This window comes from Gorilla gorilla, chromosome 7, assembly GCF_029281585.2.
Source record: "Gorilla gorilla gorilla isolate KB3781 chromosome 7, NHGRI_mGorGor1-v2.1_pri, whole genome shotgun sequence".
NCBI classification, from domain to species: domain Eukaryota; kingdom Metazoa; phylum Chordata; class Mammalia; order Primates; family Hominidae; genus Gorilla; species Gorilla gorilla.
The window spans coordinates 54234627-54262319 of NC_073231.2; the positions used below are offsets into that span (position 1 = coordinate 54234627).

Sequence of the window (27693 nt, forward strand, 5' to 3'; positions counted from 1 at the left end):
GATTGTCACTTATTTATCTCTGTCAGATTAAATGGAAGTGCAACTGTCTTCCCTATCTCAGAAAACATACAAAGCCCTTTTGTCATTTTAGCTTTCTACCTCCGTTGTTCAGTGAATACTGACTTTTGCCATAATTAATGTCACGACTCTTTTATTTATTTATTTATTTATTTATTATTTTTTGAGAAAGAGTCTCACTCTGTCACCCAGGCTGGAGTGCAGTGGTGCAATCTCAGCTCACTGGAACCTCCACTTCCTGGGTTCAAGTGATTCTCCTGCCTCTGCCTCTGGAGTAGCTGGGATTACAGGCGTACGCCACCACGCCCGGCTAATTTTTTTGTATTTTTAGTAGAGATGGGGTTTCACCATGTTGGCCAGGCTGGTTGCAAACTCCTGGCCTTAAGTGATCCACCCGCCTTGGCCTCCCAAAGTGCTGGAATGCCGTGACTCTTTTCCTGACCCACTGATCTTAATATTCCCTCAGGCGACATTAAGGACAGGCAATATTAAGCGATTTTTTAAAAAAGATACATCCTAAAGATTTGCCTTTAAAATTTTGTCTGTGGATGTTGGTGCAGCCTCATAGCATTACTAGTGGTCTAGTGGTCTAGCTGAGGGGTGTGATCATCTAGGTGGGCTAGCATGAGTCAAAGTGATCAAAGTTTTGGTCAGCTCCAAGATTGTTTTTCACTTTTCAATTAATTAGTCAGGATAAAATTTCAGAAATGGGACTTCTGGGCCAAAAGGTAGGAATGTGGTTATAGCTCAGGGAGTATAACTAATCACACAGACCCAGGTTTATGTTCAGGTTGTGACTTATTCTATGAGTTGTTACTATTCTTGTCCTCTAAAGTTTGATTAAGTTGATGTGCTGCAATATCTATCCCACATGCCTCCTATGTATTGTTTTTATCTCATCTTTAACCTTGCTCCTGCTGACACTTTACATTATTTTGGCTAACACTGTGCATAGGATTGAAGTTGAGATATCATCATTATCAAATACGAAGCATTTGCTTATCAAGAGTCAAATACCCAAGCTGACATTAAAATAGGCACCAGGCCGGGCATGGTGGCTCACTTCTATAATCCCAGCACTTTGGGAGGCCAAGGCAGGGGGATCACCTGAGGTCAGAAGTTCGAGACCAGCCTGGCCAACATGGCAAAACCCTACCTCTCTAATAATTCAAAAATTAGCCGGGTATGGTGGCAGGTGCCTGTAATCCCAGCTACTCAGGAGGCTGAGGCGGGAGAATCGCTTGAACCCAGGAGGTGGAGGTTCCAGTGAGCCAAGATCGTGCCATTGCACTCTAGGCTGGGCAACAGAGTGAGAGTCCATCAAAAAAAAAAAAAAAAAAAAAAGGCACCATATGTGCAAAGCTAAATAAACACTGTCAACAAACGATGTGATCCTGTAATGAAATAGAGCTTCACATTGGATATGATCCTTGTAAAGTTGTCGACATTGATTCTGGAGGTGATTCTGAATCCCCGCTTTCCTCCCACCCAACTCTTTGGCAGCTTTCACACACCTGCAACTTCGGCCAAATGGTCAAAAGAATAACAAACCTCTGTAAAAGTCAATTTCACGTATTATCTTTTCTTCTCTATTGAGGTTGACTGTGAAGTGGTTCATGTTCTCATAGCCATGTTCTATTTTCTCCATCTGAAATGCCTTTGATGCTTCCGAGATTCTGCAACAAAGACAAGTTGCCACTTTCTGTCACTGTTTAAAATTGGATAGCCTTGGGTAAAGGTGAAAATATGCATTTTTACATAAAATAAAAAGTTCTTACTTTTGTAGCAGGGTTTTGGCATTCTGTGAAAGCAAACAAAAGATAGTCTTACTTAAATTATTTCCACGAAAGACAGTGGTAAGACAATTATTTCCTTTGTTGACCCTGAGAATCTCATAGCTTAGTTTCTAAATGTCATAAATAACTGCTGTCTTATAACAGAACCCTATTAGATTTAAGCAGTATCACAGACATGCTTTTTAAGTTGTTTAAATAGATTAATATATAAGCACATGGGGTTTATATTTTAGTTGGTAAAATAAATAAAAACTGAAATGTACATAAAATAATAAAAATGTGATAACTAATTTTGCAGCACCCACCTTTTGGGTTGTTACTTTGGTGCCAAAAAGAGACTTACCTGCAGAAACACTGCCATTTCTGGCTCATCCATAAACTGAATTCCTGACTCAACCAACTTTGAGACGTTCTCCAAATGATCAGAATACTTTTTGATCAGAGCACGGACATGTTCCAGTTTCTCCTCTTGGGTTCGGGTAATGACTTGGGTCATTTCATTCTTCCTCTCCTCCAAAATGCCATACAGGTAATCAAACTTCTCACAAAGCTCTTGTTTCTGTTTTCTGCAACATTCCTATTAGTTGGGTTAGCTAATGTTAGAAAGTATTTGAAACAAAGTCGATTTGGAGAAATCACTTAGTTATCCTGGGAAAGAAGAACATTTACTTATGTAGGATATTTTTTTCTTTTCCCTGAAGATGTCCATTTAGGTATGGATACCCACTATGTTGGTGCTTTGGAAATTCCATTTTTAACAAATTTGATATTTAGACTATCTAAAACTCAATTAAATTGGCTACATGAATCAATGGTTTTCCAATCTTCTGTTCTTTATAAATGGAGAATTTCATAGAAATAAAGAATGATTTTCTTTTATATTATATTTGGGTTACATAGGTTATAGGTTATATTTTACTTTGGAGTGTGTGTGCATGTGTGTGCATGCAAGGAAAATGCTATGATACTTCCTGGTTTGTACCTTAAAGTCTCTGCTCCACCTATACCAATATTGTCCTAGTTTCAGTCCTCCTATATAGAATTTGTAGCTTCCCAAGGGCCTCTGCAGCTAGGATTCCCTCCTCCCAGCCAACTTACACACTGCAACCAAGTTACTTTTCTCAGAGTACAGTTCTAATCATGTTTTTTTGTTCTTTCCTTTCTTTCTTTTTTGAGACAGAGTCTAGCTCTGTTGCCCACGCTAGAGTACAGTGGTGTGATCTCAGCTCATTGCAACCTCCGCCTCCCAGGTTCAGGCAATTCTTCTGCCTCAGCATCCCGAGTAGCTAGAATTACAGGCACCTGCCACCACACCCAGCTAATTTTTGAATTTTTAGTAGAGATGGGGTTTCACCACATTGGCCAGGCCGGTCTTGAACTCCTGACCTACAGTGATCCGCCCACCTCAGCCTCCCAAAGTGCTGGGATTACAGGCGTGAGCCACCGTGCCCGGCCTTAATCATGTTTTTTTCTATGATGACTCCCTATTACACAAAGAATAACACTTAAACTTCCTAACTAGCTTTCAAGACCCCTCCATGATCTGGTTCCAATTTCTCTCATAACATTCTACTATCCTCCATTGTATACCCTGAATTCCAGCAAAAATAAACCACTCACTTTCTTTGTTCCTGCTTTCCCTTCTGTCTACAGTGTTCTTCCCCAAGTCACCACTGCAAACTCTACGCAATCTCAAACACATTGTCAGACTACCACTTCTTCCATAAAGTGTCCCTTGATGTTTATGGCTGAATGCAACTTTTAACTTTCTGAAATCTCATAATAGTTACCATTGATAGCATATATCTGTATCTACCAGATCCTCTATTTATCCAATACTGCTTAAGAATGGGTAATACTGTATCTGGTCTACGCTCTTGGAGAGAAAGGCTGTGTTGGAAGTCTGGCTTGCACATTTGTGTTGTGTGGCTGAAGTATCTCCAGTACCATCCAGATCCCTTTAGTCTGGGCCCATCTTTAAATCATAATTAATTATCCAGTTCATCTAGTCATTGGCCTTTTGGTTTTTCAATCCCTGGTAAGCTTGGTGTGCATGTATGCCAATCTCCTTGGACTTGACCATCTCTGGGTCCAGGACCTTTATAGCTGAGAGCAGGTTGTGAGCCATAGTGATCTAACCTAGCTCTCCTGCACAGTGAGAGCTTCTTGGGAATCCAGCAAATTTATTTCTGACATCTCTGACCATTCTATAGCCTTTATTACATATTCTTTCATTTTGGTAAACATTGAAGTCTTTTATGTCATGTATTGCTTTCTTCCTTTATGTGAATTTCTTAAATATCCAAAGTATATTTTTTTTGAGGGTAGAATCTAGGTCTGCCTAGGACACAGAGCACCTTGGATAGTAGCTGTTCACTAAATATCTGTTGAATAGATTTTGTGTTTTTTTTTTTTTTTTTTGAGATGGAGTCATGCTCTGTCACCCACGCTGGAGTGCAATGGCGTGATCTCGGCTCACTGCAAGCTCCACCTCCCAGGTTCAAGTGATTCTCCTGCCTCAGGCTCCTGAGTAGCTGGGATTACAGGCACACGCCACCTTGCCCGGCTAATTTTTGTATTTTTAGTAAAGACGGAGTTTCACCATATTGGTCAGGCTGGTCTCAAACTCCTGACCTCATGATCCACCCGCCTCGGCCTCCCAAAGTGCTGGGATTACAGGCGTGAGCCACCAATCCTGGCGGAATAGATTTTTTTTTTTAATGTGTTTCATTTCCTCTCAATTTCTCTACTATTCTCAGTATGGGGTCAGGGAGAATGACCTAAACCAAATTGTTGATTATGAAGATACTCTGCAAATGTGCAAGAAATACATCCCTTACTCCATTGCCTTCCTTGCAACACAGTCAATTCTCATCACAGTTCCCAACCAAATTATAATGCATGGAGATCCAGTGGTGCCAACTATTTTAATAGTAAATGCCTTACCACTGTCATCCACCCATTCATTCATGGATTTAACAAACGATGCATGTCATTTGTGTCAAGACTCTGGGGATCCAAAAAAGAATTAACATAGTTCCTATTCTCAAGGAGCTCACAGTTCACTGAGAAAGACTATAGACCAATAATGTAATTCAATATGGTAGGCTGAATAATGTAAATATTTTAGAGATTTATACCAGATGCTTTAGAAGCATTTATGGAATCTTTGTCCAACCCTTTGTGTAGGTGGAGGAACTTTGAGGGGAGCCAGAAATGTTGACTCAGGAAGAGTTTCTTAGAGGAATTAGTACTTGAACTTGACCTTAAGGAGGAATAGGAGTAAAGGAGGTTGGGGAGGGGACGAAAATTCTTGAAGTCCTAGCAGTTGTCAAAGTAATGGAACAAGGGCCCATGCAGCATGTCAAGATGTGGAAATTGCCTGGCTTGACAAATTTCCACTCATTTCCAGCCCTTTAGCTTGAGAGTCAGACTGTTCAACCAGGCCTAGAAACTGAAACCTATTAGTAGCTTTCCAATCAAACTCTCTCACTGTATTATCTTTTGTTCCAACCTTCAGGCAACCAGGTGCCCACTGTACACATGAAATAAGCCTCTCTGATATTTAGAAGCTCTACTGTGATCATATAATGGTTTCCAGCTTGTTTCTCCCAAATGAGTTGTGCACTTGAAACATTTATGAGTATTATATTAAGATGTAATACAGGTAGAAAGTCTTTGATTTACAAAAATTTTCTCCTATGTGATTTAATATGTGAGAACATTCAAGTTTATGGCAGCCAAGTCATTTACAATGAGACAGATGTGAAGTCATGTGTAATCTAGCGTACTCTCTCAAGTCAAATAAAGATTAAATCACTTATTTTGACCATATAATTTTTTTTGGCAGTTTAAATGGAATAACTAATTTCATTCCTATATTACTTCCAATTCCAAGCATTATTTTATTTCTATTCTGTTTTTTTAAATAACTTATATTGAATGTTAGTAAAATTACTATCATTTGTTTATACTTTATAGTGCAGGAAATGCTACCCCATATGCGGTCTATGCTTTATTAAAATTATTATATCATTAAATACTTTGTAAAGTGCTTATAATATTACCTGGCATATATTGGTACTGGATCAGCGTCTATTAAATTTAGGTACAAATTCCTTAACCTGAATTATTCAGTTGTGGAATTTTGAAGCTGCATGGAATATTAGAAGTAACCTGCTCCAAATCAATCATGTCACTCATGTGGAAACTGAAACCCAGCAGAGCTGTCACTTTCTCAAGGCCATCCGACCATTTATTATTGGTGCCTGGCCTGCAGTCAAGGTCTTTGAACTCCTGGGTCATTGCTACTCTCACCACACCCAGCTGGGCCCATATTTTAAGTAACTTTAAAAAATTATATGAAGTGCTTGTAAATGGAATATACGCCTTTTAACAAATGTACTGGCCAGGTGCAGTGGCTCACACCTGTAATCCTAGCACTTTGGGAGGCTGAAGCAGGAGGTGGAGGCTGCAGTGTGCCAAGATCGCGCCATTGCCCTCCAGCCTGGGTGACAGAGTGAGACTCCACCTCCAAAAGAGAAAAAAAAAACAAAACCCAAATTCACTATGCTTAAGGTAGATTTTTTAAAGGCAAGGCATCTTAAATTGTTTCAGAATTATATTCCTAGTTCTTTCAACAAAATTCACCAACTACTGACTTTGTACCTGGCATTGTATGATCTAATAACCTGCCATAATTTTCCATTGTTCTGGAGAATAATGAACAAAAAAAAGTATCATAAATGATAAATATAAAATTATTATATTTTCTAATTCCTAATGGAAAAAACTTTTTTCTCTTGTTTAATTAGCTTTTAATATAATTCTATGCAAAAAATGGTAAGAGTTAGATAAATCCGTTTCTGAAACGGCAAAAATACATGCCTCTTCCTTGGAATTACGAACTTGGAACTTACAGACTTTTAGAAATTAACTCAAAATGTTCAGGTTAACCTAATGTCATATTCAAATGTGAAATACTCCATGAAATGAAGTCTCCTATTTTTTCACACTCTTTGAGGTAGAACCCACACACAAGAGACTAACTTAGATGTCCCCTAATCTTTCTTGGCTTCAAGACCATCAAAGTGCTGTGAACGTCAGGGAACAATAAACACCTCAGGTTATCAATTTGCCCTCTAAGCTGATGAGGGAACAGATATGTGCCATGAAAAAAAAATGTTCTCAGAGGCCACTAGCTACTGACAGTGATGACTCTGAATTTCAGTACCTACTGTGCCTTTGTTAATGTGAATCTGCAACACTTTCAGCAGTGACTTTCTAGCAGCCTGAAAAATGGAATAGGAAAAAATGTGGACTTTTGCATTGTGAAAACGTCTGCAGACAGAACACTTTAAAGGACTGTTGTTACCTACAGAAGCATGATAGCAACCATATTTGTCTCTTCTCCACAAAAACTTCCTCATCTCAAAGACTGCTCCTTGCTTTTAGCATACTTTTTCATTTACTTGAGTAAAAAGGTATGTATCTTTAAGACCAATTCGGAGCCATACACCTCCCCTCTTCTCTGGACAGTAATTCAATCAAGATATACACTTTTTGAGCTTTCGAGTTTATCTTTTCAAATAGTCTCCATTTTCTTCCTTTTGATGTCTGTGCTTCCTACATCCTCTGTGTGTGCGCCTGTGTGAGTGTGCTTAGCAAGTGAAGTATACCTCCACCATAAATGAAGTAGGTATTGGTTTCCGGGTATACTCTGATGCAAAGCCTCTGGCTGCTGCACAGCCTTCCTCCTGGGTCTGCTAGGACAGTTATATTTCTTGGCTTCTTGGGAGAACCAAATTAAAGTTGTCTATAATATTTTAATGAAAATAAAATTCATCCCATCTCTAGGGAGAATGCAGTGCGGATGCAATATACCAAAAGGGGATGATTTTATAAAGTGAAGATCATCCTTCCCATATTGAAATGGTAAGATGATGATTGGTGGGATATTTGTTTCTAACCAGTGCCAACATTTCTGGATGTAAAGAAAAAAAAATCAAATGGTCATTTGGTTGTTTCCTTAGAAGTGAGTAGGTAACATTTAACATTGATCTAAAGCCATTGTTGAACTGTTGCCATCATGGAAATGTTAAAATTGGCAGACTCCAATTTCTAGCCACCTTTATAATTTAGTAGTAATAAGAAAAACAAAATATGCAACTGTAAAGAGAACATTTCATGGAAAGAAAAATCAACAATAGATGACCTTACATTAAAAGAGAAGACAGCCTCCCAAGCAAAGCACCATCATACCACTGTTTTAAACGGCTAGATTTTTATTGGTTCACTTTTCTCTCAGGTAATTATCACTCTCTAAAATGATCTTGTTGTTCATTTGATTGCTGCCTAACTCCTCTATTAGAATAAAAAATGCCTGTGCACAGAAACACTTTATGTTTAGCTCATCACTAGTTCCCAGCATTATGTGTACAGAACATGGCACACAATGCACCCTTGAGAAATACAGATTGAAAGAATGAATGAATGAATGAATAAAATGTGACTTGCATCTAGAAATATTCAGCCTTCATGCAAAAGCTTCAATTTTGTTCTGTTCCAAAGAAATTGGTATTTAAGTGGATATTCCAAGCTTCTGCTTCATTCAGTATTAAAAAAAATCCCCCAAAAACCAAGAAACCAGTAAAATATAGCTATGCAACCTTTGGGAAACCATTGAACCTCAGGACAGTTGTTAGTATGTTTGTATTTGTACAGTGAAAGATTGAATTATATAATTGCTAAAGTCCCTTTTGACTCTACAGTTCCAAGACTCTCTAATTTCAGGTAAATGTGAAGAAGTTTCAGAGAGTCATTAGGCTATGATGTGCTTCCCTCTGTTCCTGGCAAGTCTTGTGTCATCGACAGCATTAAAATATACATTACATGTCCTAGCCCTGAAAGCTCAGCACTAGCTTGCACATGTGCTATGGCCACAATAGGAAAAAAACCTAAGGCAACAATGACCACTGCTCTTACCATGTAAGGAACACAGCTCTGTGACCAAAATAGAGCTGAAGATAAGCTCTTAGACCCACCACTTGTCACTGAGCAACTGTGGCTTGATTAGGCCCATTCATATCTCCACCACATTCCTCCAACATTCATCGAGACATATTTGTTAGAGCTATACCTTCATTTGAAATAAGGAACTTCAAAATTCCCTTCAATAAGCAAACAGGATTTCCTGCCACCAACCCTCCAAAAAAGAAAAGAAAAGCAGCCTGTAGATTAACAATACTGAAAAAAGAACTACATTAAAGTAAGAAGTTCCTTCCAAGAAAATCAAATCCAGCCTTTCATTCATAAAGCTCCAGTTACAAGCACTTGGAGAAGTCCCATGAGTACAGACTAGGGTGTCCCTAGAAAGGGGACAGATAAACTACAGAGATACCAACTTCTGGGCACCCAGGCTGGGATTCAGCCCTCCACCAGCTGGCCCCTTTGTGTAGTGCTCAGCAAACAACTCCATTCAGTGGCTGTGGATCTCGGGTCTTCCAAACTTAGGCTCTTTTCTACTACTTTATGTTGCCGCTCCATGTTCAAAGGATAATTATACGGTAATTTGAGGGATTTCTAACACTTACTCTTGGGGTTCTTGGCATTTTGGTTTTTCTGGGCTAAGCCAGATCATTTAGAATCTTCTTGAGTAGATGCTATAAGGGCTGAGGGCCAGGTGGGCCTGTTCTGACTGGAGCCCCATGGTTCAGCGAAAGCCACTTGTCAGACTGAGCAGATGTTTATCTCACTCTGGTCTGCTGTGGGTAGTCACCATGTTTTCCAGAAGAGGCTCAGTCTCCCTTGGTTGCCAATATTTCCAGTTGCCACAAAGCCTCTTAGATAAAGAACGGAAGTCATTTGTAGCTCCATTCATTCTCAATGTGTCCCTCTAGAGGGAGATGCTCAGTCCTGCCATCACAATTAACTAGGACCTGATAGTCTTCTGACATCATTTAAAAGATTCTCCAGAATCTCTACAGGTTCCTATTGGATCACATCATCAGAATAAGTGTGTGCTTTCCAAGCTGACTCTGAGGCTGTAAGGTGACATTTACCAAGCCCCTGGCATGTACCTCTTATTTCAACTTCGTCATCATGACAATGCTGTGAAGAAGGTATTATCATCCCCACTGTAATGCTGAGGAAGCCGAGAGACAGGAAGCTTAAGTAATGTGCCCAATGTTGTGTAATTAAGCAACAGAACTAAAACTCAAACTCTGAAATCTGTTCTTTTAAACATATGTTATATTGCCTTTAAAATTCTGGCATGGTATTTAAACAATTCTAATTACATTCATACTTCATATTTGTAATGGCATGGACAATGTCTCAGAGACTAGAAATGGTCATTTTGGGTAAAATCACTGTTTTGGAAATACAATGAATTTGTTATCACTGAAAAATCATTGGAGGGTTTTATTCAAGTTGTCCTTTTTCAGAGATTGGAAATGCTCAGTATCAAATATTTATTATTTACTTGGAACAGTTTCCACTAGACAGGCCATACAAAACAGGGATGTTTCTAGGCCTGCCAGCCTGCCTTTGGGATGGCCAGTATTAACAGCCTGTGCCCTTAAGTATCCAGTGACATAGGATAAGTTCCATTGGTAAAGTTCACAAGAGGTAGATTATGTTCTCTAGGGATGAGAAGTGAAAGTCAAGCATGTTTCCCTGGAAGCAGAGAGCTCCCCAGTGGACATTTCCATTCCTACAGGCAGCCCCCCATCCAGTTCCATTCTGTTCCAGAACAGCTCCAGGCCTAGAAAGGCAAGTGAACCTTCAGATCATGCTGGGCTCATGGAACAGCCCAGAAGCCCTCCATCAACCTGCAGTCCGGAGTTCAGGGAACGTCTTAGGCCAAGCCACTCTCAAGAAGCGGAGGTAAAAAGACTCACGGCCCAGTTCATTCACCATCAGCCCACAGCATGGAGGGAAAATGCCACTCCCCCTTTCAAACCACTCTTTTGCAACTATAGGCATTCTCAAATCCTTCTTCACTATCACAGTAAATTCATGTTAATACAGACATTATTCTTAAAGGATAACAAGGAGTCCACAGTGTAATTTACCCTAAGCTCAGCATTGCTTCAGGGCTGGTCTTGGGACAGGTGCCTCCCCAGGCCAGTCCTGTGTGACATTACATGATTAGGACAAAATTAGACATGTGCAAGGAAAGCACAGCCACCAAAGGGCTCTGGGGCAGGTGTCAGCACCCCAGAAGGGGAGAGGCTGTGTAATTATGGAAGGATAATACCCACCCCAGGGACTACTTCATTTCCCATCCCTAAGGAACCCTTCACCAATCAGAAAAGAGAATTCTTTAACAACAGCTCTCCACCCCCTGGCCAGGAACCACTCATAGCTTCTCAGAACATGTTTCTGGGCAGGTGGGAGCAAAGCCAGAAAGGGAAACGAACTCCGGGCAGAATTGGAGACACAAGAGCTCTGTGGCCTTGACCCTGGTAGGTAATCCACCCGGCTCTCAAGCTAGGACCATTTCACTGCAAGCCAAGGACCTGGTTTGCTCCATGTTGTCCTGCCTTGCAGGCTGGCAAGAAGCTGAGCCTCTGGGCTTTGCCCACTGATATGGAACTGTCTCTGGGAGATCACCCCAGCGATCACAGATGCACAGGGTGGCCATCTGGAAGTGCCCCTGTCCTCAGGGATGCTTCAAACAAAGGTTAATGTGTCAAGAGGGATTCATAAAGTCGGAGACCTCCATGGGGCTTTGAGACCATCTCTACATCTCCAGATGAGCCACCTAAACTGATCTGAAAGAACTATGCTCATGTGAGTCATATTCACTTATTCTTTATTTTGCTGGTTATTAAAAATGTCAGACTTACTTTATAAAAATGTGAATACAGGAATATGTAAGGGAGGCAGTGAAAATCACCTGCAGTCCCACTATTCGCTGCCCTTAAACTTTTGGTGTTTTTCATTCCTAATTTCTCCCCATGAATGTGTAGGAGGCTATATGTAAATATCCACAGTCACGGGTTGCTTAACTAGTATGTTCTGAGAAGTGCATCCTTAGGCAGTTCCATTGTGTGAACATCACAGAATGTACTTACACAAACCTACATGGCAGAGCCTACTGCCCACTTAGGTTGTATAGCACAATCTGTTGCTCCTAGGACACAAACCTGTACAGCATGCTACAGTACTGAATACTATGGGAAAATGTAATACATGGTATTTGTGCATCTAAGCATATCTAAACATAGAAAAGGTACAGTAAAAATATGATATTATAATCTTATGAGACCTCCATCATATATGCAGTTCATCATTGACCAAAATGTTACATGGTGCATGACTGTACTTTCTATACTGTTATATATGAATATACATCCTAAACAATAAATAAGAACGTATATTTGCTATGTTTTTTCATCTTATAAAAACAGGTATGAAATAAATGAAAGAAATGAAATAAACAGGTAAAAGGATGGACTTTTAAGACTCCTGATAATTTGCAGCCTCATCATAAAGTCCTGCAGGGAATGATTACATACCCTCCCCTAGCCACCTGTGAAAATGCTTATTAGTAAAGTGTGTCATGTTCAATGAATTGTATTGCCAATAAGAATGGGGGTAATGATCCTGCCCTTGCCTGCCAGGATGTTCTTCCTGACATCTGCACTAATCTCTTCTGCTGATTTAACTTCAAACCTGTTCCTTCTTGTCATTTCAGTGAATAAAAACAGCACTTCCTACCATGCCCCTGATCGGCTTCTATGAAGAAAACCTGTTGTCGAATCTCTGCGGCCCACTCAGTGTCCTCTGATGCTGGCTAAAGGGAGCCCTAATCATTTGCATTTGCTCAAGAATCAAATTGCTCAAGGCCCAGATGGACCCCCCAGGACTCTTCTCCTGTGCATTCTCCAGCTTCTCCACCCCAGACAGAAAGCCTCTTCCTTCCAACAGACATCTCCAGTAAAGCCCTGAGATTACCTCACTCACCCACAAGCAACATGCTCCTATTTATAAACTCAAGACTCAGCTTGGTACTACCCTGGAGTGCTGATTCACGGTGTTATGACCGAATTGTATTTTGCCTTTACTGTAAATAAGTACAAAGAAAAAAGTTTGTACTGTCTGTTTCCTAATCTCTTTCGGCTCTTCACCAAGAGAAAAATTTCCTTCTATAAATGGATCCCAGACTGATCATGGATCTTTTCAGGAATATGAGTGTGGAGAAGAAACGAGATTGATTTTAATAGTGTGCAAATTTAAAATGAGATAAGTATAGCTAATGTCCTAAAGCCCTCATTTAGAAAATGGCCTTTAGCTTTCAATAGAACTTGCCTTTCTAATGATAAAATAATAAGAATAGTATTTATTGAACACTCACCACATGCCAGGCACTGTGCTAAGCATTTTGCTTCTGCTTATTTAATTATTCATAGTAACTCTATAAGGTAGGTACCATGATTGCCCCATTTTTACAGAGGAGAAAACTGAGGAACTGAATCTCCTTGTAGCAACATGAATGGATCTTAACATAATGCTGGCTGGGCGTAGTGGCTCACGCCTGTGATCCCAGCACTTTGGGAGTCCGAGGTGGGCAGATCAGGACATCAGGAGTTTGAGACCAGCCTGGCCAACAGAATGAGAGCCCACCGCTACTAAAAATACAAAAAATTAGCTGGGCATGGTGGCGGGAGCCTGTAATCCCAGCTACTCAGGAGGCTGAGGCAGGAGAATCGCTTGAACCCGGGAGGCGGAGGTTGCAGGGAGCCAAGATCATGCCGTTGCACTCCAGCCTGGGTGACAGTGTGAGACTCCATCCCAAAAAACAAACAAAAACCCCAAAAACATAATGCTTAGTTTTCAAAAAGTAAGAAGCAGAATGAAAAATACCACATAATACCATTTATAAAATTAAAAGACATGTATATAACACAATACGTATTTTATAAGAATACAAACAGAACATCAAACATGTTAGAGTGGCAATCTATGGGGAGGAGAACAAGAGTGGGAAATGAGGATAATGGGAAATAAATAGATAACAAGAGAGGCTTGCACACAGCAATGAGAACTATATGCCATGAACTGAACAGCATCATACCTCCACCCTCTGCACAGAGGTCCAACTACAAAAACAATGACCCCAAATCTTAGAGCAGGGAGATTGTAATGGACTGCTCCAGTTACAGAGCCAGGGCCTGGACTTGAACCCAGGTGTCTTGCACCTGCCCCAGAGCAGCACGGATGCAACTAGTCAGTGAATCTTCAATTCCTGAAAAGATATCTGCCACATAGCTAACTCTCTTTAGGCTTCCACACTTTAAAGGCCTCTGGTAATGACATACTTTATATTTGATCTTGAGGGATAAGTAGATTTGCTCTATTTATTATACAGCAAGCTCAAATATGAGCTAAACAACCGGCCACTCATCTCTTCATTCAGCAAGATTTTTTTTTTTTTTTTTTTTTAGCGTTGATTATGTGCCAGGCATTGGGCCAGGCAGAGGGCAAGTGGAGATGAATGAGCTCGAACTCTGGCCTCCATGAGCTCCCAGCCACTGAGCCATTCTCTAACCACAGCTAGGCAGATCTTTCTCCTCCTTATGGCCACTTCGCAGCACTGCTGTAAGAGCAGAGAAGTGCAGCTCAAACCTGCCTATGACTGTCTAAAGCACCGATGAGCATTTCCTAAGACAGTTTGGATTTCCACCAGGAAAGTTTGCTGTAATAGCAACAACACTGATTTCCATGATGGGGGATTTATTTTTCTTGTAGCTAATCTTTCAAAAGGAAGAAAGAACAACACATACAGCAACAGCCCTAGTAATTGTGGTAACATCTGCCTCAGTGACTCATGTGATAATGTCTCTTTCTGTGCAGGAGGTGAATATTTCAGAGACATATCAGGAAGGAGGCCATTCTAGAAGCAAAGAATGAAAGGTCAGAATAGGGATGTCTAGTGCGGCACTGAGGAAGTCATAAACCCCCAGGCATTGCAGGCTTGGTTGAGACGCTGTGGGAGTCACCTGACTCACCTCGATAGTTTTGCAGGTGTCTTCCAGCTGGCTGATCACTCCCTGGACTCGATCGTTGCTGCCCACGAGGATGGCGATGCCATCACTGAGCTCAGACTAATGAAGAGAAAACATGAACCCAATATCTTAGGGGTTTGCTAGTCACCCTGACTGTGAATTGGTCATAATATTGTCTTTACAGGTTCTTAATTTAGGATCCATGCAACCCCTAAGGACTAACAGGGAGGCCTGTGGACCTCCTGATATTGCAAGCAAACCTTTGTGTATGAATGCATTTGTGCAGGGAAAGGTTTCACAGTTTTCATCAGTCTTAATATTGAGATCAACATTTTCAAGCTAAAGAATTCTAAGTATTGTTTATAAATGGCATGGAGACCAATATGTGACTTCAGGGACCCAAATGGAATTATTTGCCTAGTGGAACTAAGGGTCAATTTTACTTGGGAAATGTGTATAGTAAATACTCATTTATTCAACAAATACTTATTATGGGCATAAGAATATAGTGTATACAGACACAAACACTCACACATTAGACTAAGTCATTACAAACTTCACACTGAAACAAAGAACTAGTTCTAGGGGAGAAATGTCAACTTTTAAATTCCTTTGCTCTTTTGACTTAGGAAGAGATTCTATTGTTCCTATTTACCCCCTTCCCAAGACTGGCTGATGGAGCCACCAGGAGCACTGGAGGGCCACTTGGGAGACCCACGCGCTTGGTCCAACTCTACCCCCAACTTCTCTGTGATGTTGGGCAAAACATATATTCAATTTTGACCCTAATTTTCTCACATTTAGAAGGAAAAGATTGGACCAGAACAGTGATTATAAAATATTTTAAAGCTGCAGAACCTTCTTCAAGTGAAAGCTAATATGGAGGTGAAGCTGCTTTGGCCAAACAGGAGCAAGGGTGAGGGTCCCACCAGTCTGTTCTTCTGTCCACCTCACATGAGTCTCCAGGCTCTGAAGGAAGGAGTGTGAAACAGCTACCATCCAGTTCTATCATGCTATGCTTTGGGGGAGGTGGGCAGAAGAGAAGGGGGAATAAATTGTAACTGGATTCAAAAATAAACAAATGTTGTGGATAATTTGCAAAATCTGCTTCTTTAGGACTCAGTGGTCACTAGTTGTAATTGGTGTTGCCCAAGAGTTTTGTTTCCAAATTTGATTCCAGCACTGATCTTCACAGTAAAACACTGATCAAATGTGGAACTGATGATTTTAAATGAAAGAAACTGAGAAGTGGAACTGCTCAAGTTCTCAGTGCCTAGAGTGGCTGCACCTATTGGAGTACCCAACTCCACTTTTATCTGTACCAGATGGATAAATTCTGACCTGCTCGTGAACGAAACCAGGTTGGCAGGTTGGTAATGTGTAGAGGGAGACACTGTCTTTCTGTCTGCTCAGAATTAGGGGGCTATGGCTGAGGCCCTGGGGTCAGGGGGAGAACACCACACTCAGAGGGGTTTTTAGGCAACTGGCCCTGGTGACAGGAGGGCCAGCACAAGTCTGTGTTTTAAAGCTGTTCTGTAACTGCATGTCATCAGTGTAACCCTCCCTCACTAAGAGTGCAGGATAAAAGGCACCGAGGAGGGCCAAAGAAATCTTTCATGGATGAAGGAAAGTATTCTGTGACTAGGGTAAAAAGCTGTCCTTTTCTTATCTGTAGTCTAAACTTCACATAATCTTGAGCAGTTTGAGCTTTTGCTGGGTCCCCTAACATTGCTCATCTTCAGCAACCTCCAAAGGGCACAAAAACAGGGATCGTGCCATTCTGCACCCCTTCCTGAACCTGGGCACCCCTGCCCTGTCTCGCCTTGTCCCCCACCATCCAGGGAATTTGGTGTGTGCTCGTGCACAACTGTGCACATGTCTTCCTGCAGACCTTGTGTGCCCTCCAGTGTCCCATGGCCCTGCGTGGCTTGGGCTTCCTCCTCCACCGCAGGGAGCCACTCACACTGGCCCCAGGAAGGCCCTGAGGTGTGGGGATGGGGAGGGGTTGTGGGAGGGAGGGAGCAGCTCTGTTACCTTCTGTCTCTGGAACACATGAGTGAGGGGAGCCACCTGGCAGTCCTTGTGTGCACCAAACACCTTGCACAGAGAGCAGGTGGGTACTTCGCAGTTCAGACAGTAGATGTTGATGCGCTCCTCTTCATGTTCCTCGCACATGGGCTGGTCGGATTTCTTTTCTGGCCTGGGAGGAGGTAGGCAGATAAATGTCCATCAGCTCTCACTGGGGCAATCTCATCAAGGCAAATTCCTTCTCTTCCCTGTATGTCCAGCAATTCTATTCCAGAAGACCCCCAGGGGCCCTTTCACATGCTCAGAGCCCACCAAATTCAGCTTCCCTGCAGGTGTAGCAGGGGAGTGCTGGCAGATCTCTAACATCTTGCTTGGGGCAGGGACAGAGACGTGGAGATCCTGATTTGTACCATTTGCCCATTTCCATGGTGTATTTCCACATGGCCGATTTTTAAGTTATTTAAGGTTTAAGAATCTGCTAGTGAAATTCCTGAAAGTTGAATATTGAACCCTGGTGAGCCATCAGGAACGTGGTCCAGCACTGTGTCTACATGCTCACGAGTTTCTCAAGGGACACTTTCCCATTATGGACCAAGAACAGGAAGTTGTTGATGAACTAAAAGTCGAGTTTGCACCAGCTTTTAGGAGTAGCTAGATCGCCCCCCTCCAGCCTCTGGCCCCAGGAAAGACCCTTTTCACCTGAAGAAATGAGGATAGGTGTGGCTCACATGGAACCGAAATCTTCTGATTATTAATTCAAGCACTGGTTGGATGCAAATGTGTATGAGAGGCAAGTGTGGGTGTACCTCCTTATATAAACCCCAGGAATTCTGATATATCCTATCTAATGACTGAGGCTGCTAATAGTTTTCAGAAGTATTCAAAAAATTCAAATCCAAATCCAGAAGCTTTTTTCAAATTTCCAAACTCATAGTTATTTAGCAACATCTTAGATTTGGGACTACATTTTTTTTTGTTGCTATACAGATCCAATTTTTAAAAACTATAGGTTTTTATGAGCCATGAAATCAATTTAGGGAGCTATGATCTGCATTGTTAAAATAAAAATAGAATGAAATAGCAAATACTGTGAATTACATGTAGTAAAAATAAGTATTGCTGTTCGAAACTTTTGTTTCAGGTGTACGTGTGTATATATGTGACTGAAACAAAAGTATATGTGTGGTTGTGTGTGTGTGTGTATGTGTGTATATACGTATGTACGTGTGTGTATATATATCCATCCATATATGTAAGTGGTCACAATGTAAAATGCACTTCCTACTGTAAATCATGAATACAAGTGTTTGAAACCCATTGTTTTTGATGTGTGGTATCTTGTAACTGCAGACCCAGAACTCAGAGAAAGGCGGAGAACATGCTGATGTACCTCTGTAAGACGCTAATATTCCTTTATAAGTTGCTAGGTGGACGTCAATTACTTGAGATTAGGCTAAACATTGGGAGAAGCCCTGGGTCTTATAAGAAAATTGCATGGACTTCCAGTTTCAAAATTTTAGAATCTGACTGTTGTAAAAGGAATTTCTGTCTGGTCTTGCAGCAATAAGCTTTCCATGAAGTCTATGACCTTCTGATTTGACCACATTATTTGGAACTCAAACAAGGAAAGTCAACTCCACAATTGAGAAAATTATCCTCGTCTCAGGTCTGTCTGTTTCCTCCACTAGAATATCAGCTCCATAAGGGCAGGGGCCATGATGAGTCTTTTTTTTTGCTGCATCTCCAGTACTCGGAACAGTGCCTTGCACAGAGGCAGTGGCTCCATAAATATTTGTTGCACAAATGAGTGAGACAATGAAAGGGAATTTGACCTATTAAATGGACAGTATTCCCTGTGCTCTAGTGTAACACCACCCAGCTGGAGAAGGCATGGCAAATATGGGGAAAGCCTGGGATCACCTGGCACTCCTGAGTGGCAGAGGAAGAGACCAGACCACATCCTGCTTACTCCTTTAATAAATGACAGTGCCCTCTGGGGTTGGGACTGGCAAGTTGGTCTCTGCCTGGTCAAAGGCTTCTTCCCCTCTAAACCCTTCCCTCCTAGGTATCTCCACCTTATTATTAATGTGGGCTAAGCAAGAGTGGGCAGCTTGGGTCCCACATGCTGTTCTGATATCAACAGCTGTGACCAGAGATTGCATCATAGAGCACAGGTCTATGCAGTATATGCAAATATTGAAAATGTGAAAACAGCCATAAGGCTCTACATTTAGTTTTGTTTGTGATTCAATTTATTTATTTTTTTCATGGTGCTGTATACACTGAGAACGATTTCCCATATTCCTCATTGGGTTTTTCTTATTTAGGTTGTAGCCCAGCCCCAGAGGCACCACTTACTCGTAGATGAGCATACAATGAAACCTCTGTACAACTTCAAACATGTAACTGACTTGGGACAGATTTGGCATGTAAAAGAATGACATAAATACACGTTTATGAGGTGAGAGCAGCCAAGCTCACAGCTGTGGTCAGGGCCCAGTGCTAAATGTTGGCTGTGGCCCCTCACCGTTCAGTGTAGGCTAGACTGAGGAGTATGTAGCCTGCTGTCTCTGGTCTCTGAGGTTCCTGGGGCCACCCTAGAGTTTCCTGAGGAGTGGGCATCTGGTCTTGGTGAGGCAATTGAAGTAGTAACTTTGTAGTCAAACTGATATTTTTTTTGAGATGGAGTTTTGCTTGTCGCCCAGGCTGGAGTGCAATGGCTCAATCTCAGCTCACTGCAACCTCTACCTCCCGGGTTCAAGCGTTTCTCTTGCCTCAGTCTCCCAAGTTGCTGGGATTACAGGCGCCTGCCACCACACCTGGCTAATTTTTTTGTATTTTTGGTACAGATGGAGTTTCACCATGTTGGTCAGGCTGGTCTCAAACTCCTGATCTCAGGTGATCTGTCCACCTCAGCCTCCCAAAGTGCTGGGATTATAGGCGTGAGCCACTGTGCCTGGCCAAACTGATCTTAAAGCTTCATTCCAGCTCAGCTTCTCCATGTAGTGGCTATGTGGCCTTAGACAAGTTACTTAACCTCTTTTGGTCTCAGTTTTTACTCGTATCAAATATCGGATTAAGGGTCTTCTAATTAAATGTGGCAGAATGAACACAAGCATGTACTTATTTATGTATTTATATATGTATGTATGTATGTATTTATGTATTTATTCTGATGAAATCCCAGTGAAATGAGGATAAGGAAATAAAAGGGCATAAATCAATAAGGACAAAAAGTGAGCACAGATGACAGCAGATGAGAGATGTCAACCAAATGTTGGAAATTAGGAACATCTGGATGAAGGGACATGACCTACTTGAGTTGCGTCTTAGTTCTGTTACATTCCTGCAGTGAGAAGCTTACAATAAGCAAGCTGACTTGAGCTATGGAACCCTGGAAAGGCTCTGGAACTGCAGGAGCCAGTAGTCCTGAAGGTGGAAGTAGGCGGTGACAGAGTGGGAGAGGCTGAAAAGAGGAGGACTTTGTGCATGTTTTAAGAGATTACTTGAGGATGTGCTCCATAGAAATAAGAGAGTAAGCCACCAAACAAGGAGACCTGGAATCCAGGGAGCAAGGGGTTCAACCCAGGGGGAGAGTAAAAGAATTCCCAAGTAGAGGATAAAGCCCAGCCATGTGAGGGCTCAGTCCTAATCGTCTACAGTGGAAAGTCAATAGAAAATGTCTAAAATTGAAAAATCAAAGAATAGGAGCATACCAGTAGTATGCACATGTCATTGGTGATAAATAGCAGAAAAACAGCTAAAAGAATTAAAAGTGGTTGACTCTGGGGAATGAGGCTTGGGGGCAGGTAAAGAGAGAACAGAGTGGAGACTGCATTTCTCTTCAGAGGCCTAGTAGTAATGAATTTTAAAAGTTGTGTATGTTGATTACTTTAAGGCACTAAAAACTTTAACAGGGTACAGTAATTATAATAATCAACACCTCACAGGATTATTGTGAGAATTAAAGAATTGCACATATGATTCATGTGTTACGCACCCTGAACAGTGTCTGGCATGTAGCACATAGTAGTTTTACTTGTTATATTTTAAAGTTAATTATTATTATATTAATTATTAATATTAGCCAAAATAGTACCTTCTCTTACCATCTCCCACTCCCAACTGCGGCTAGTCTGGCACCATGCAGAATTCTGGATAAGAATGGCAGGTTTTGGCTGGGCACAGTGGCTCATGCCTGTAATCCTAGCACTTTGGGAAGCCGAGGCGGGTGGATCAAGGGTCAGGAGACCGAGACTATCCTGGCTAACACAGTGAAACTCCATCTCTACTAAAAATACAAAAAAATTAGCCAGGCGTGGTGGCAGGTGCCTGTAGTCCCAGCTACTTGGGAGGCTGAGACAGGATAATGGCATGAACCTGGGAGGCAGAGCTTGTAGTGAGCCAAAATCACGCCACTGCACTCCAGCCTGGGAAACAAAGCAAAACTCCATCTCAAAAAAAAAAAAAAAAAAAAAGAATGCTAGGTTTTGTGGAGACTTACAGTCTCCAGCCTTTCTGGAGGAGGTCAGAGTTGACCGACAACATCCCAGTCTGTGATTGGTCACCCCCCCGACCCCCTTCCAATAGCCACAGCTGAACTCTTCTCATTCTGTATATCCAAGGTCATTCCAGTGTTACCTAATGTACCCTGAGGCTCAAGATTCTGGTCTAGTAAGGCTGCCTGCCCCCAGGGGACACCTGCGTTTCCTGCCAGACATGTGGCCAAGTGCTCTGTGCAACTTGTGGTTTTGCTACCAAGTAAAATTGTCCCACAGGAAAGTCTCAAGTTCAAGAAAAAACAGCATAACAAAATCACAGAAAATCACAAAAGCATCCCTAGTTCACTCAACTATGAGCTTTATTGTTGGAAATTTGGTTCATTGCTTTTACGCAATTTACTTCCCAGGCCTGGGTACTATTTTTGGCAGCTGCACCAAGCCAACTCCATAGCTAAGGTGAAGATGTGTTTTGTAGTTTTACTAATACTGCAAGTTTTAACATCTCTTCTCTGGATTTCATAACAAGTATTGCTATTTTTTCATGTCTCAAGTTCCCACTGTGACAAGTAACAAAACATAAATTTATTGCAATAAATAGAACATGTAAGAATATTTGTGGTGTTGCTTAATCAGCTGGGATTTATGGGGCAACTATTCTGTGCAAGGCACTGTACTAGCTCCGAAACTTGTTATGTAAGAATATTTGTGGTATTGCTTAATCAGCTGGGATTTATGGAGCAACTATTCTGTGCAAGACACTGGACTAGCACTGAAACTCTTGTTATATAAACTCTCTTAATATTAGGTTGGTGGAAAAGTAATTGCTGTTTTGGCCATGAAAAGTAATTGCAAAAATCGCAATTACTTTTGCATCAATCTCATAATTAATTGGTTTTTAATTGGCTGGTTAAGTTTTTAAGAGACAAGTGTGTATTTGTATTTTAAAGTAGTGAAATACAATGAGATCAAATCTGTAAAGTAACAGCAACAGCAATAGTACTTTTGTTCTTGTCAAGAGACTTTGGAAGCAAGGGAAACAGCCAGCTGCAATCTCTGCAATATGTCATCAGCAATTCTTCCCCAAACCCATCTAGATCTTGGTACTGTCTAATTTAGTTTTGGATCTTTAGCGGAAATTAATAGCTATAATAATTATAATAATTATGTTAGATTTATAGAACAGCTTTCCTTCCAAGAGCACAAGCCTCTTAGAGCTCTGCAGATGTTCCATAAATACGTGTCCCCTAATGGAATCACAATGAGGCCATTTCTAGATGGTCTCAATATTGCTATCAAGCTTTGTGGACTGGACTGACCTGCACACAATTGAAAAGGGGCTCTTCACACCGTGCCTTCTAGGAATAAGCTTCCTGCAGCATTGTGTCTAGGAAAGGAATTCTATAGCCAATGTGGTTTGGTGAATAAGAAGCCTTTTTTGTTATTTTTTCAAAATGAATGGATAGATATATAATGCTATCACGATGCTATTCACAATCAACAAGTGAATGCTGACTATGCAGTAAATACAGTATAAGGAATAGGGAAACATAACCTGAATTTCACCTTTTTTTTCCCTCATGGCTCTGAAATTTAAGTCCCTAAAGGCCAGGGTTTTGCCTTGCTTTGTGACTTCCCTTAGAGTAAATACAGTGACAACCTATGTTAGAGGATTTTGTTTTTATTATCATCCAAACAATTTTAAGGCAAGACTGTCTGAACTAGGAACTGGGCTACTTCGGAAGATGCCATTTCTATTAATTTTCTATTAAGTTTTTACTAGATTTTTTTTTCTTTGCTTTGTAGGGATCTGGAGCTACAAAGTGCCTGTGAAGTGCAAAATGTGTAAAACGGATGTAATAACCAGGCTTTAAGGTGGAGGGGGACAGCAGTATGTCTCTTTCAGCATCACCATCTGGAATGGATTGGTGTTAATGAGTCACTTCATTCTTAAATTGATACAAAAGCATGGGCACCAACTCCCCTCTCTCCTGCTGTGAGCAACTCTCAGTCTCACTGGGAAGGACTGACTTGGAAAACCATTTTTCCATAAAACAGTCTGTGATTGATAAACAAGCATTCAGTGTAGCAACCCATTAAAACAAACAAACAAAAACAAGTTTCAGATGGGCTTGACACATGGAAGAGTGGAAGAGTGTTACCTGGTGGACTCCTGCTTGTAGATGTCAATGATATTTTCCACCAGCAGGTTCCTCTGAAGTCCATACACCCCATGTCTATCCAAAACCACTTCATGTCTACAGGATGGGCAGCGGAATCGGCCCCCTGATGCCATGGTGGTGCCTCCTCTTGTGGGCAAATACGGGTTAGAGGCCTGTTCTTGCCAAGTAAGAAAAAAGGAATTGGGTAATGCCACAAGCAGCTTCTCTGAGACTTATTTTCACTCTCTGCTACTACAAACAACATGAACTTCTACTTTAAGCTTGCCATAAGATCATCCCTCAGGGCTTTCTCAGCAAGTGGTCCTGAAACACAGGGTCAGACCTTATCCACAGTCATCTGCGAATATACCATTGTTCGCGTAAGGTGCTTTTCTGTCCACCACTTTCAGAACCAAAAGTTCCAGCCAGAAACTCCACACTCATGTCTTCAGCAGTTACTCATTTATAGTTTTGAAACACATTAAATGGTTTGACTTAAAAAAAAATATGATTCTTAGTATTAAAATAAAACTAGATTTGGGAGTAAAGAGGACACAAACCAAATCATTAAAAGAAACGTGTTTTTCTTGAAAGTAAATGCAACTTTATAAAGTTTTTTTGTTTGTTTGTTTTTCTTTTTTTGAGACACAGTCTCGCTCTGTTGCCCAGGCCGGAGTGCAATGGCATGATCGCTGCTCGCTGCAATGTCCACCTCCTGGGTTCAAGCAATTCTCCTGCCTCAGCCTCCCAAGTACCTGAGATTATAGGTGCCCGCCACAATGCCCAGCTAATTTTTTTTTTTTGTATTTTTAGTGGAGATGGGGTTTTGCCATGTTGGCCAGCCTGGTCTCGAAGGCCTGACCTCAGGTGATCCACTGGCCTCAGCCTCCCAAAGTGCTGGGATTACAGGCGTGAGCCAAAGCGCCTGGCAACCTTATAAAGTTTTTTAAAGGATTTCACCTCAATGTTAAGCACTTGATTCCAAGAGGAGGGAATCTTTTCCACCCCCTCCCCTCAACCAAATTGCAAACAAACCTACCTGGAAAATATCGCTGGCACATTTCCTACACAGGTTGTGCTGACAAGGGAGAATCACCACAGGTTTCGTGAACATCTCTAAGCAGATGGGACAGATGAGTTGCTTCTCTAAGTTATCCATGGTCTGCTGCTCTTTGGAAAAAGATTTGTAATTCAGAGATGCGCTCATCTCCTCGCTGTCCCCAAGTGTGCTGCCAGGGAAGGGTGCTGCGAGTGGCTCCAGCAAGTGTTTCCTGGATATTATTCCAGGGATTGTGTGATCAAGTGTCCTTTACGTTTCTCTCGGTGGAGGACATTGTTTCAGGCCCTGGTTTGGAGTGGGTGCCGGAGCTGTTTTTAGCAGCCTGCAGTCACGTGACGGTGGGCTGACGTGTCCATATAAGCCAGTGACAGGAGGATGGATCCTGACAGGTGACGGAGAGCAGGAGTCAACATTCTTGCCCCAGGGAGTGAAGAGAGTGGGTGGGAAGGAGGATTACAAACCCCATTTAGACGGGGTTGTGAGGAGAAGGAGGTCGAAGCTGACAGTTGTCAACAACAAATGCAAATGTGCATGCCTAGCCACTGAACCATGCCCTCTGTGAGCACTCACTGAGAACTTGGCGATGGCTTCTCCAGGAAGGGGCAGAACGCAGCACAGAGTCTGTGTAACTAATGCCAGCCCTGTCTTGAGAGTGTAGGAACTGAGTCACCGAAAGTAGCCTAATAGCACCTTCTTAGGTGAAAATGAACAAAACATGTCTTGAAAATTGTTATCCTGGCTTCACAAAGGCAATCATCAAAAAGACTTTCTTAATGTTAAGTATTTCATCTTTGCCAGCTGGGGTTGTGGTCTTTGAAAAATTCCAATTTAAAAGCTAAATTCAAATCCCTTCACCATAAAGGTATCCACCTAATAAATAAATAAATACATGCATAAATAAAAATTCAAAACCAGTGGATGATCTAATTATTTGAGAAAAAAGTTACATTATAAAACAACTCTAGTATGCTGTTTGCTCTTCCACATTGCTTTCCTCTTCCTTGGCCCTCCTTCATCCTATACTGCCCCACCTCCTACATACACCCAAACACACAAAAGAAAATTTGATAGTCTTTTACTGATTATTTAAATTCTTAAATTATATAATAGTTTGGAACAATAATCAGTAATGAGGTAGTAACTGGCAGGCACCTGGAGGTGGCAGATCTATTATTTTATTTTGTCATCCCTTGGGGGACAGTTACCAGTGCCATTGACAACTGAAGTATAAATGGAGTCCTACTTCCATATCTGCATTTCATCTGCCTCCAAAATACCTATTCTCCCTTGCCTTTCCCCTTCCTCCAAGGTGACTTGTTAAACCATAGTTTCTCTGGTCATTTCTGATATTCTTGGTCTGCTCTTGAGTCATAAACATCGATTCTGACATTCATCAGGATTTTGTGAAGCAACAGTTTAACCAATACATATTGTATTTAAAAGTGTTTAAATCAGATCAAAAATAAAAAAGAAATCCAAGTCTGTTTATATGTGATAAATTTCGGCTTTCTTTCTCCTTCATTTTAAAAACCTTGGGCAATGAACACATTTTGTTAACATATCCCTGGTGTGAATTAAATTACCAGTGAAGTGTAGGTCAGTTATGTGTGGTCTTAGTGCTGTGTGCACGGAGAGCTTATTGAGAATCTAGTAAGCTCTATTGACTAATAATAAGTTATATATATTCATAAGCATATCAGGGATCTTTAGAGAATTATCTTAGTCCTTTCAATATTTATTTAGCAACTACAGGGAGGATGGGAACTGGTAAAGTTTTTTTACTGAGTTACTTCGGTTCACCCAGCCTAGGCAGTTAATTGTGTTTATCAATTCATGGGCTATGGAGGGGAGGTCTGAGTACAATATGTGAGATATTTTCTAGGAAAGATTAAGTTTCTACTGCAAAAGACCTTGCTATCTAAGTAAAAGCACTTAGACTAATCATGCACATTGCAGCAGAGTCTTTTCTTTTAGAAGGAATTCATTCCTTCAAAATACATTTATTGGATATGTGTAGTGTGTCTCCATTGTGTGAGGCTCTGGGTATTGAAAGATGAACAAGACATAGGTCATTGGCCTCAAGGAGCTCAGTATAAGAGTGGAGATGAGACATGCATACACAGAACATAGTACAAAATAAAATGTGATAAAGAGTGCAAGCCAAAAAGTACCTGAGACAGGTCTCAATCGAGAAAGTTTGTTTTGTCAAGGTTAAGGGCGCGTGCCAGGAGGCAGGCCTGCACCTTTCTCCAAAGAAGATTTCGAAGGCTTTAATATTTAAAGGGAAAAGAATGGATATTGGGGAAAGAGAAAAAAAAATTTCAGTTATGGGTAGATAAGAGGCAAACAGTTGCATTCTTCTGAGTCTTTGATCAGCCTTTCACCAAATACATAATTTACATGTTGGGGCTGGGCGGTGGGTAGAGGAATAATAGTCATTTATGTCTTCCTTTAGCTCAGTGAGTCTGCATTTTTACATTAGAGGAAGAAAGCAGGTATGCATTTGTCTCAGGTGAGCAGAGAGATGACTTAGAGTTCTGTCCTTTGTACCACACCTGTGAAGATAAGCTGTCAATTTACACTGTCAGGGTAAAATTCAACAAAACTGTTTTAGGGTAAAGATATTGGGGCCTATAAGGAATTTCCCTGTGTGCAAATTGTAAGGGAGGTATGTAGCGTTTAAATCTTTGTAGCTATCTTATTTAGGAATAACGTGGGAGGCAGGTTTGCCTGACGCAGTTCCCAGCTTGACTTTTCCCTTTGGCTTAATGATTTTGGAATACCAATATTTATTTTCCTTTCACAACAGCTACGGCATTTCAGGGTCAGAGGAATCAGAAGGGCTTCATGGGTGTGGGTAGCGTTTGAACTGCTGCACCAAGGATCTCAGAGGGATGGACGTGTAGTTAGGTGGGGCATGGCTGGGGCTTTCCAAGAGAAGGCACAGAAGCAGCAACATGGGCGTGCAAGGGCATGCAGGGGATCTCAGAGCCACGGTGGCTTGAGCTGGAGTGCAGGCATGCTGCTCAAGCATTGGCTGGCCATGGATACTGTGCTAAAGAGTTTTTAACACTTAATAAATTAAGCAGCAGGAAGTCGTTAAAAGTTTCTCACTGG

The 27693-nt window shown here is 41.3% G+C and overlaps 1 protein-coding gene across 5 annotated transcripts in view; it reads right to left on the reverse strand.

Annotated features, from left to right (window-relative positions):
* TRIM55 (tripartite motif containing 55) overlaps positions 1-27693 on the reverse strand; it is a 62013-nt gene that overhangs the window by 23439 nt on the left and 10881 nt on the right. For 3 of the 5 annotated variants that reach the window (XM_055349491.2, XM_004047106.5, XM_055349492.2), the window contains exons 3-9: positions 24556-25446; positions 23517-23689; positions 16862-17027; positions 14831-14926; positions 2158-2391; positions 1797-1819; positions 1570-1694 (exon numbers count right to left, since the gene is read on the reverse strand). In XM_055349491.2, the coding sequence (XP_055205466.2) occupies positions 1570-1694; positions 1797-1819; positions 2158-2391; positions 14831-14926; positions 16862-17027; positions 23517-23689; positions 24556-24723 (985 nt within the window). In that variant the 5' untranslated portion in view covers positions 24724-25446. Of the gene's footprint in view, positions 1-1569; positions 1695-1796; positions 1820-2157; positions 2392-14830; positions 14927-16861; positions 17028-23516; positions 23695-24555; positions 25447-27693 lie in introns of those variants that run through there. The other 2 variants (XM_063709243.1, XM_063709242.1) reach the window with 2 other exon arrangements.